This window comes from Carassius carassius, chromosome 1 (genome assembly GCF_963082965.1).
Source record: "Carassius carassius chromosome 1, fCarCar2.1, whole genome shotgun sequence".
Taxonomy (NCBI): domain Eukaryota; kingdom Metazoa; phylum Chordata; class Actinopteri; order Cypriniformes; family Cyprinidae; genus Carassius; species Carassius carassius.
Genome location: NC_081755.1, coordinates 21,593,810 through 21,606,193, shown reverse-complemented (window position 1 = coordinate 21,606,193; position 12,384 = coordinate 21,593,810). Strand labels below are relative to the sequence as shown.

At 36.7% G+C, this 12,384-nt stretch overlaps 1 protein-coding gene across 1 annotated transcript in view; it reads right to left on the bottom strand.

The window, feature by feature from the left end:
* The window catches only part of LOC132141489 (growth arrest-specific protein 7-like), a 42,637-nt gene that overhangs the window by 28,805 nt on the left and 1,448 nt on the right, over positions 1-12,384 (bottom strand). The window contains exons 2-3 of the mRNA XM_059551031.1: positions 7,345-7,468; positions 4,805-4,873 (exon numbers count right to left, since the gene is read on the bottom strand). Of these exons, the coding sequence (XP_059407014.1) occupies positions 4,805-4,873; positions 7,345-7,468 (193 nt within the window). The remainder of the gene's footprint in view (positions 1-4,804; positions 4,874-7,344; positions 7,469-12,384) is intronic.

The window sequence follows — 12,384 nt, the reverse complement described above, 5'->3', positions numbered from 1 at the left end:
CATCAGTGGTTCAACTTTAATTGTATGAAGCTACAAGAATACTTCTTGTGCACAAAGAAAACTAAAATTTTGACTTTATTTAACTATTTCTTCTCTTCTGTGTCAAACCTTGATGCACGTTCACGACGGAACCATGCATGTGTGTTCCTCTGATTGTAAACAAGCTGCAGTGCATTCTAGGTCTGCGACGATAAATTGAAGCAGAATCGATTCAGAGATCTTCCGAATGCATCACAATTCTCTCTGGAATTGATTCTGAGCTTAGATTTTAACAGCTGATGGCGCTCTAATCTAGTTGTCATCTGCACATTCGGCTATGTATTTGAGTTATGTAATTTCACCGTGGCTAAGAATTCTTTTATGAGCAGATTAATGTAAACGGCCCACTGTAAACACCCTTGTTATTCACTTCAGCCTTTTTAAATTTTATGAATGATTATTTCAGTTTCAAGTATGTGTAAGGATTTAGAAACAAGCAGAGTATGGCTTTCTCTAAAGCATGCAGTGCAATCTGCTGTTAAAAACTAAGCTCAGAACCAACTAGAGAAAGAATCGCGATGCGTTCGGAAAATCTCAGAGTCTATGCTGAATAATTTCTCCATTCGCGATGCATTGATTTATTTTTCCCAGTTTTAGTGCATTCAGGTTTTACATTAGAATGCCGGCTCCTGCATAAGCAGCAACACATGAATGTACCATGCTACTTTTGTGAATGCGTTTCAAAGACTGATGCAGAAGAGAAGAAATTGTTGAGTAAAGTCGTTATTTTTGCTGAACAAGGTAGTTGCATTGCTGTCTATGCAGGGACAGAAAGCTTTCTGAATTCAAAAATATCTTAATTTGTGTTCCCGAAGTTCTTATGGGTTTGGAATAACAGAATTTTCATTTTTGGGTGAACTATCCCATTCAATTCTTTTTTTCAATGCAAGAAAAAGGTGTGGTCACATTTACTGTACACTTTTCTTGGGTGTAATCCAGACATTTGAATAGGATCCACACAACTGGGAAATTTTTGTGAGGTCAAAAGTTTTCCCCATGCAAATTTTGCAACGTGTTCAAGCTGTTAATACACACTGAGTTTGTCAAATTAATCGAACCAGTAACTGTAGCAAACAGTAACAAAGTGTGTGACTTTTGAACAATCCTACACAGATCTGACCACACACAGGGGCGTAGATTACGCGGGGGACGCGGTGGACATGTCCCCCCCACATTTAATATAACGGAAATTCGTCCCCCGCACTTTTTCGGTCAAGTGTGTTCGCATAGAGGTTTTCAAGAGCTGGTGTGATTAAATATAGATTTAAACTCAAAGAGACAGGACCGTCTGTGCATGACATGATATTTTATTCGGACCCAGAAGGTGAGAGGAACATCAAGGAGCGCTATACACACTCATGAAGTTTCATTCATACTCGAAGACGGAGGGCGCTCTCGCGCAGAAATTCATACCAGGAAACTCCTAATATGGACAAAAGCGTCCAGCTATGCTGTATGAAAGCGGTTGTTTTCACAGAAAAACAGACACCTTTGGAAACACGAATACATTAAACATACGATTGCAACAATATGGTTTTTCAGCCACCTCCAGCAGGTGATAAATAAAGTATATGAACAATGCAGTATATTACTATTACAGTATAGAAACTATTCTGCTTTATTATGTGATAAAAAAGTGTTTGAAGTATATAAACAAATCATTATTATTTGTTATTTGTTATATAGTGCAGTTATAGATTTCTAAGCCAATTCAAAGCTTGAGATTATAGAAAAATTTAAGTTGCCTATACACTACCGATAAAAAGTTTTTGAACATTAAGCTTGTTAATGTTTTTTAAAGAAGTCTCTTCGGTTCACCAAGCCTGCATTTATTTGATCCAAAGTACAGCAAAACAATCAAATTTTGAAATATTATTACTAGCCTATTTAAAATAACTGATTTCTCTTTGAATATATTTCAATATGTAATTTATTGAGATTTCAAAGCTGAATTTTTAGCATTATTGCTCCATTCACACGATCCTTCAGAAATAATTCTGATATTCTAATTTGCTGCTCAAAAAAAACAAACAAACAAACAAAAAAAAAACACTTATTATGATAATGTTAAAAACAGTGGAGTAGATTTTTTTTTCAGGTTTCTTTGATGAATAGAAAGTTCGGAAGAACAGCATTTATATGAAATAGAAATCTTTTGTAAAATGAAGTCTTAATCAATGACAATTACTTTTGATCAATTTAAAGAATCCTTGCTAAATAACAGTATTAATTTCCTTTTTTTTTTTTTTCCAAAAAAATAAAAATTATACTGACTCTAAGCTTTTGAATGATATAGTGTATAATGTTGCAAACGCTTTTTATTTCAAATAAATGCTGATCTTTGGATCCTTCTATTCATCAAAGAATGCTGAAAAAATGTTGATAGTAAATCAGCATATTATTTTTAAATAGTAAAAATATTTCACAATATTACTGCTTTTGCTGTATTCTGGATCAAATAAATGCAGGCTTGGTGAGCAAAAGAGACTTCTTTAAAAACATTAAAAATCTTACTGTTATAAAACTGTTGACTGGTAGGCTATATAGATTACAGACATTTTATATTGTAATGTTTTATATTATATTGTAATGGCAGCAAAATGGATATATATAAAATGTTATTTCTGTCCCCCTCACTTCTGAAAAGATGGCTAGGCCTCTGACCACACAGATCGTGGTATTGTTTGTTTTTGCATGCAGCTTGTGAGGAGTGCTGCCGCTGAGAAACAGTGCTGTTATTGGTGGCACAATTGTTGCACATCATGCCAATAATATGTAAATATTAGTTAAGCTCCCCAACAAACTTAAACGTCTTATAGTTCTAAAAATGATATAAATGCACAATCATTAACATTCTTTGCACGATTTCCTCTCCAACCCACAGCTCATAATACACTGCTCTAAGTCAGACTGAAGTGCCTGATATTACACAACATAGGACGTTTTAGACAGCAGTCAACATTTTTATGTATTCATTTGCTTATGTGAGCGCTGTCGCATGAACACTGACTTAATAAACTCTTATTGACACCACACTGAAGATAAAGTGCAAGATAATGCATTTTGTCCAAGTAGTAATCATATCATTGAATCTGGACCCACGTCTCACAGATGGCCAACAATCAGCTCGCACTAAGACTGAACAGCCTGTGTGTACGTGTCCAATGACTGTATCCAGTGGTGAGTGATTATTATGACGAAGGCTGTGGTACAATGCAGTTCTTCTTTGAGCTGTCCCTCTCCTTTCCTCAGAGCTGAAGAAACACACAGTCAGAGCCTTCCCTGGTATAAGCACTGACATCCAGCCTTTGATAAAGTCTCCTGAAACACTGGGAAATTATTTTTCCTGCTGCTGCTCTCACGCCTCTGATTTTTAGCCTATTATCTTGCAACATGTCTACTATTTAAGCCACTGTGTCTTGTGCTTCTGTCCAACATACACTCTCTTTTTCTATATCTTTGCCCATAATGTCCTCTCTTTTCATATGTGTCCACATGTCCTCTTCTTATATGTCTGATCTGTCCCAACATTTCTCTGTCCAGATACTATCTTTGCATATCTATCACATACTCCTTCTAGATCATCGTCCACATGTTCTCTCTCTCTTTCTGTACATTTGTCCAGAATGTCCTCATCTTTTTGCTTGTGTCCACGTGTCTTCTTCCTACACATCTGTCTACTCTGTCCCCTCCCACCATTGTTGTCCAATTGTCTTTGTCTTTCTCCACATTCTACTCTTTGTACATCTTCCATAACATCTTCCTTCTACATCACTGTTCACAATGTCCCCTCGTTTTCTGTACTTTAGTCTGTGATGTCCTTTTCCTTCACTGGTGTCCACATTCCTACTGTGTGCCTGTGTCCACATGTCCTCTTCAATACATCTGTCCACTCTGTCCTCCACAAACATGTCGGTGTACCAAAATGTGTCTTCCTTTGTCTCTGTCCACACAGTACTCTTTCTCATCCTCCATCTACATCACTGTCCACCATCTCTCTTTCTATACATTTGTCCATTACTTCGGCTCCCTTCACCTGTGCAAACATGTGTATTCATTCGCTGTGCTCGCCATGTTCTCTTCCTTCACCTGTGTCCAGTGTCCTCTCCCTATGTTTCTGTCCACCCTGTCTTCATCCTGTGTCTCTGTCCACACTGCATTTTTTCTACACCTCAATCACATCCTTCTTCCACATCTCTGTCCACCATATCCCTTTTTAACCTCTGTCCACCAGGTCCCCTTCTTATATATTTGTCCACTGTGAACTAAATGAAAATGTATATTTACAAATGTAACCGTTGTTCTCAAAAGCAGGTAAAGTTATCAGGAAAGCATTGTAATCTCAAATCTTGATTTGTAGATCCTAGTACATGATTTAGCATTAGTATTACATTACTTTTGGGTATATGGTCTAAACATAATTGTGAATGTCCACATTTCATTAGGCTGCATCTTGAATATAAGATGCAAACTGTGTAAACTGTGAAAACTGGCCAAACCTCTGTGGGCAGGTGTGGACAGCTGGATCTGTGTCTAAATAACACTTGCTTTAACTGTTTTCCAATAGTATGCAGCATCTAAATGCAGTATTACAAAAAAAAAATCCAGTCTTGTTAAGTAATGGTAACCAAACATTGTGATTCAGTTAGATTAGTGTAGACAAATGATAACATTGGATTTATGTAAAATGTAAAAAGCACTACTGAATTGGCTTGAGATGGGGGGGGGGGGGTATATATTTTTCAAGCCCTAGTGCAAATATTACCTGAGTGTTGGTGAAACCCAGAAGCCTTTGGGCTGGTGGTGGATGAGCTTGGCCGTTCCCACGTTGTCTCTAACACAAACACAGGCATTGATATGTTATTTATGATGCCTCACTAGTCTGGGTTACTAGCTTTGTTTGCTTATGTATACTACATTCATGCTAGGACAGTACACATATATTGTCTTTCTGTATTACTGTTTTATCATGAATGACATTTAAAAACATAAAACTAAAGCTCCTCTTCAATCAAGAAAAATAATTATTTCTCACTGTCCACCTGTAACAGTCGGCCCAAGTAGGGGTCAGTTGCTGAATAACGTTGCAAAAGCTATTTTTCTTCTTCACAGCCATGGCTGAAAATTGTTACCATATTTTTCTTACACAGTCGCCACATGTTTCCCGTGAGTCAATATGGATTTTTTTATGCTAACTCTTGCAAAACAGCATCCTTCATTCCAAGCATTCAAGTCAAAAACGATTTTCCCACACAGAAACATTCTTGTGCAAACACAATTTGCTAATCAGCCTCAGATAGGGCCCACACTGCTTCTCAATGTCACAATTCAAAACTGGGTCTTTTGTGATAGGTCACGAAGCAGAGAGAGAGTGAAAAAAAAAAGAAAAAAAAAACAACTGCAAAAAGTAAATACAGCGAACTATATACATAATCAGGATAACAGAATAAAAACACTTGAAAATGTCTAAAAGGGAAAAGAAACTGCTGTCCAAGGTTGTATATCTAATTAAATCGTATAGTATGTCCATGTCGTTATAGTATTTATCAAATTAATTTGGTATTTTTGACTCAGTGTTTATTCTATGTATAAATCACATTTGCTTTTCATGTTAGTCAGTTTGTGGGATGATATTGGGTCCATGCAGTTCATGGTAATGTTACTATTTCAATCTCAGACTTTAAAGATAAGCTACTTTTGTTCAACAAACATTGATTTCGAGTAGCCACTTTATTTCCAGTGTAAATCTGGGTAATGAACCAGCTGAGATCAACCACTATATAGTTCCAGTTCTGAAAGAGACACGCCAAAATTAGTGCAGCAGCCTTCACTAGACTTTACTTTTTTTCAGCAAAGAGAAACAACGCATAAGCATAGAATAAAAGTGTTTACAGTGCAGGAACAGCATCGCTGTACACACAGATCGCCTCTGGACAGTTCTGCCAGTGTTTACAGGGCAGTCATAGTTTAGTGTCAGACTGTTGGAGAATCATGCCAGCTCAGAATGAACAAAAATCCAAGGCACATGTTTACAAAAGGCCACTGAACAGCATTGCTGTTTTAAAATAAGATTTAACCTTTCTTACATCATGTTACTTTGAGAGCAGAAATAAAATCTTGACATCAAATCAAATCCCAACTAAAGTGCTAGTCGCACCAAGAGGTCAAGGTTCGGCTGAATATCTTTGTACCTACACCATTACATTGACAATATTGTTTGCAGCAAATATTCAGCCATCGCCTGAGCAGGCAGTATTTTATATGTTTCTATCTGGTCTATGTCCTATATTATATGAAATGTTCTTTGGAATCTCTACTTCTAAATTGATGATAGTTAGCATGACTAAACCGCCACAAATTCAAAATTCACTTCAATTACGCTTCAGTGGAAAACAAGAGGTCATTACAGCTTTATGCATCCCAGACAGCGCGCTGGGGTTCGTCAGAAAAGAGAAAGAAGAAAGATGAAAACAGTGTGTCAGCATGTGAGAAAGGACATGAGACTATCAGATTAATCCAGATCAGCCTGATTCGCCCCTCTCCAGATGAATAGGCTATAAAGATGATGGAGAATGCTAATGAAGTTTCCCAGCCTGTGGCGCCGAATGAGGAAGAACTGGGTTCTACGATTGAACAACAACATACTGAGATACCTTATCAACGTTTCGCATTTTTATCAGGCAACGTGCACATGTAAAAATGAGCCTCAGGCTATATGAATGAATCACTGTGGCATATGAGACTGATACCACAGTAGGGCAGAAAGACCATAACATGAGATACATTTGTAAAGGGCAACTAAATTATACTTTTATGTATATGGCCATTCACATCACGCGCACATTGCTCAGTGATGCAATACTTTTATTAAAACTGAGATATTAATTCATGATGATAATACCATTTTGTTTTTAACAAGTACCTTAAACAAGCAAAATGTATTAATTGTTCATCAGATACAAAAGGACACAAATTAAATGTAATACATTTATCATTTATGCAACTATTACAATAAAGAGTGTTGGTGAATTATTATTATTATTATTATTTGAAATTTATTTTCGCAGGGAATATGCTTGCTTCATTCTTAAAGCTTATAAGTGTTTAATCTGTTATTTATGGTTATTGCTAAATTTACTAGCAATTCTTAAGTATGGACATATATTTATTTTCTATATTAGAGATACAGAGAACCTATTTCAAGATGGGACAAGAAAAGGCTTTGCACAAACATACTGCTCCATAAACATACTGTTCCAGACAGTCAGAACAACTGACATACACAAATACACACATCAGTGATACCTTTAGTGCTTGTGTTGACATAGTATTTCCGTCCATCAGGTGATATGTAGCTTTTCCAACCCACGGGAAGAGACACACTCTCGATTTCCTCTGCTGGCATACTGCAGGAGACTACCGGCTGCTGCTACAGAAACAAGCACCAAAAATACATACAGACATACATACATACTTTTCAGGCAATCAAGTCATAAATAGAGTTATGAATTCAATCAGTCAGCATATCAGAATTATTTCTGAAGGACCGTGTGAAACTGAAGGATGGAGTAATGATGATAAAATATATACAAATAGAAAAAAAGCTATTTTAAATTGTAATAATATTTCACAATATTACTGTATTTTTGATCAAATAAATCCAGATAAATGCAAATATAGCCTTGGTGAGCATAAAAGACTTCATTATGAACATTTAAAAAGTGTAATGTTTTCAATCATCTGCTAATGTTATATGAATGTTATTATATACACATTCAGTATATGCAAAGCTCTGTCATGAAACTCCAGAGTGCAGAGTGATGAGTTATAGCTCTATCTGATCAGATCATTATTCACATGGTGCAGCCGATTGGTTGAATCTAGTTGCATTAACAACCAATGAGCTTGCTGCTCAACATTCAAATATTTGGCTAGAGTTTACTGTAGAAGTTGCAGCACTTCAGAAACCCTCCACCTTCCCCAGCTCCACCTGTATCTAATTTTTTTCTTTACTTTTTTTTTTAGTATTAAGACATTTTTAATTAATTAACATTAATAGATAAACCAACAAAACAGAATAAATACAATAATGCCATGATAGTAACATGGTAACACTCAAAACTATGTTGTTGTTGTGGTTGTTTTTCACATTCATTCATCAATGAGATCTTTTAGTTGAATTTGTTAGATTTTTCTTATAGTTGAAAAATACAACCATATGAAACTAAACAAAGTATTCATCTTGTAGCACTGTTAAAGCTGAAGCTGTTTAACCGAACAATGGATGGACAATGTTCAGGAAATCTGTTTAAAAAACAAAACAAATTTAGCAATTTTATTTGTACCACAGAAATTAAATTGTGATTTAAAAAATGTTATTTGACAAAGTGTATTTTTTTGGTGTTTGCATCTGGAATAACTTCTCGATACTGCCTTGAAGTTGTGCCATGAAAAAAATCATAGTATGGGTGTAATGATAAAACAGCAGTGGCTGGAGATTGCTGGGGCTGTAATGAATCATATTGCCATCTTTCAGCACCGAGCAGAGCACCAGCTCATGGAAAAAAAGGCAAAAAGACATCAAGGGCTAGTAACCGAAAAGCACAGGCGATCAAGCATTTTACAGCAGTAGTCATTGAGGATCATTGTGGACTGATTTCTCTTTTGAAGCAAAACATAAAAGAGATTCCACACCCACTCCATGCACCCTCCATTTTTTCTCTCTGTCTGAACCTTTCTACCTACATCAGTCCCTCCATCTGTCTGCCTCATACTCTGCGAAAGGAAGCACAGAAAGTGGAGGTTTCTCTCCACAAGGCAGCGTTTGATCCGTGCCATTCTGTCACTTGTTAAGATGAATTACAAGCAGTCATTTTAGTGAAATCCAGAAAGCATCCATCCTCAAAAGCAAGTTAAAGGTATGTAACTAGCCACTAGCTAAAGATTTTTTCTGAGTAACAGTGATTTAAGGATGTCAGATGAGGAAATCAGTGTAGAGAAAGCCCTTGTTGATTCTTAAACTTTGTAATTGAACATCATGATTGTTTAGGGTGATGATTTTTACATTTTTGATGCCAAAACATACAAATGAAGCTATACTGATACATAAAATGTACTTTATAGTATCTGACATTTATACACACTTGTGTGGGTTTCCTGTTAAGAAAAACTGTAAATCGAATAAAATTAGCAAAGATCACAATAAAATTACATAATTTATGATCACTAGAGAAAGCAGAATAAAAAAGGTTTGTAAATGTAAAATATAACAAAATAATAAATAATAATAATAATAATAAAATCACTGGGTTAAACATATTTCATTAATATATTAAGTGTTAATTTAGTCACATAAAAATACATGGTGATGAACAGATTAGTTAGAAACCAGAACAATGTTCCAAAATTGGCACAGAAATTAGCTTATTCTGTTTTGAATGGGGCCGTTTACTAATTATAAAGTTCAGTTTTGACATTTCAAATTCAACAAATAGTGCAATTTTTACCCACATCCTATATTTATACTCAACATTGCTGTGGTTTCCAGTGATCGGCAGGCAATAAGCCAAACACTTTATTATAGCGGAAGTCATAAGATGATGTTGCCACTGATATGTGGCCTCAATTGACCAATTGGCTTCTATGGATACTAATAGTAGAGCTGGAGTCAATGGCATTTAAATGAAACCAATGTTTTTTTTTGTTTTTTTTTTTCTGAGCTGTATTCATCAGGGGCTACTTACAGAACCTTCTCACAAAATGTAAGAGGGAAATTTGCCTTGGCCCAAATCCTAACATCTGATGAGTCCTACTAGTAGAGAAAGCTAATGAACACGACTATAAACAAACCAGACTTCATCTGACATGTGGGCTTTTTCTGTTCTCCTTCAAGGCAAGAGGGGGATTTAAAGAGACAACGAGCAAGGTCGACAGCAGGGGCATGAGAATACAAACACTCTCAAAGATGCAATGGCCAGGTCTGAAATTTGAATTATTTTAGTTTTGACAGCTCTTCATTAAAGAACATGCAGAAATGACGGGAAACATGTTGACACAATCCTAGAGGCAGACACAAAGAGGAGAATTCACATTTACTTCCACATTCTATTTGTGTTGTTTTAGCACATAACTCATGTCAGGAAAAAAGTAAGCTAGGTAAAGGTGCAAACATGGCCAAAAAATGATGATCTGAACTATTAAAGGCACACTCCATTTTTTTTTTTTTTAATGGAGTTAAATAGTTGAGTTTTACCATTTTCGAATCCATTCAGCCAATCTCTGGGTCTGGTTGTAGCACTTTTAGCTTAGTTTAGCATATATTATTGAATCTGATTAGACCGTTAGCATCTCACTCAGAAATGACCAAAGAGTTTGAAAATAGTCCCCAGCTAGTTTGTGTAGTTGCAGCAATAGCAGAGTTTCTGGGGACTATTTTCAGGTGGTGCGTAATATCACTGCGCCTGCTGCACCCATAGTACAGAGCAATGTTCCTTGATTATTACGCCGGGGTGAGAGTATAGTGCCATATCAGCCTAGAAAATCACAACTTCTCTTTTCCGTCGGTCTTAGTACATGATGTAACTACAGAAGAGTCATGTTTTACATAGGGAAAATCTAAAAACTAAAAACAGACTGCTAACGGTCTAATCAGATTCAATGATCTATGCTAAGCTAAAAATGCTACCGCAAGAATCGGAGATCGGCTGAATGGATTTGAAAACGGAAAAACTCAACTGTTTAACATTAGGGGAGTTGGAAAATTAGCCTTTTTTTTTTTAAAATCAAGTGGAGTGTTCCTTTAAATTACCATCTTGCAGGTCAGTTGAGAGTAGCAGACTACTGCATTCTGACATACTTTACTGTGACTGGACATTATGATTAATAGAAAAGTACACTATCTATTGAGTATTACAACACGAATTCCGGAAAAGTTGGGACGTTTTTTAAATTTTAATAAAATGAAAACTAAAGGAATTTCAAATCACATGAGCCAATATTTTATTCACAATAGAACATAGATAACGTAGCAAATGTTTAAACTGAGAAATTTTACACTTTTATCCACTTAATTAGCTCATTTAAAATTTAATGCCTGCTACAGGTCTCAAAAAAGTTGGCACGGGGGCAACAAATGGCTAAAAAAGCAAGCAGTTTTGAAAAGATTCAGCTGGGAGAACATCTAGTGATTAATTAAGTTAATTGATATCAGGTCTGTAACATGATTAGCTATAAAAGCTTTGTCTTAGAGAAGCAGAGTCTCTCAGAAGTAAAGATGGGCAGAGGCTCTCCAATCTGTGAAAGACTGCGTAAAAAAATTGTGGAAAACTTTAAAAACAATGTTCCTCAACGTCAAATTGCAAAGGCTTTGCAAATCTCATCATCTACAGTGCATAACATCATCAAAAGATTCAGAGAAACTGGAGAAATCTCTGTGCGTAAGGGACAAGGCCGGAGACCTTTATTGGATGCCCATGGTCTTCGGGCTCTCAGACGACACTGCATCACTCATCGGCATGATTGTGTCAATGACATTACTAAATGGGCCCAGGAATACTTTCAGAAACCACTGTCGGTAAACACAATCCGCCGTGCCATCAGCAGATGCCAACTAAAGCTCTATCATGCAAAAAGGAAGCCATATGTGAACATGGTCCAGAAGCGCCGTCGTGTCCTGTGGGCCAAGGCTCATTTAAAATGGACTATTTCAAAGTGGAATAGTGTTTTATGGTCAGACGAGTCCAAATTTGACATTCTTGTTGGAAATCACGGACGCCGTGTCCTCCGGGCTAAAGAGGAGGGAGACCTTCCAGCATGTTATCAGCGTTCAGTTCAAAAGCCAGCATCTCTGATGGTATGGGGGTGCATAAGTGCATACGGTATGGGCAGCTTGCATGTTTTGGAAGGCTCTGTGAATGCTGAAGGGTATATAAAGGTTTAAGAGCAACATATGCTTCCCTCCAAACAACGTCTATTTCAGGGAAGGCCTTGTTTATTTCAGCAGGACAATGCAAAACCACATACTGCAGCTATAACAACAGCATGGCTTCGTCGTAGAAGAGTCCGGGTGCTAACCTGGCCTGCCTGCAGTCCAGATCTTTCACCTATAGAGAACATTTGGCGCATCATTAAACGAAAAATACGTCAAAGACGACCACGAACTCTTCAGCAGCTGGAAATCTATATAAGGCAAGAATGGGACCAAATTCCAACAGCAAAACTCCAGCAACTCATAGCCTCAATGCCCAGACGTCTTCAAACTGTTTTGAAAAGAAAAGGAGATGCTACACCATGGTAAACATGCCCCGTCCCAACTATTTTGAGACCTGTAGCAGAAATCAAAATTGA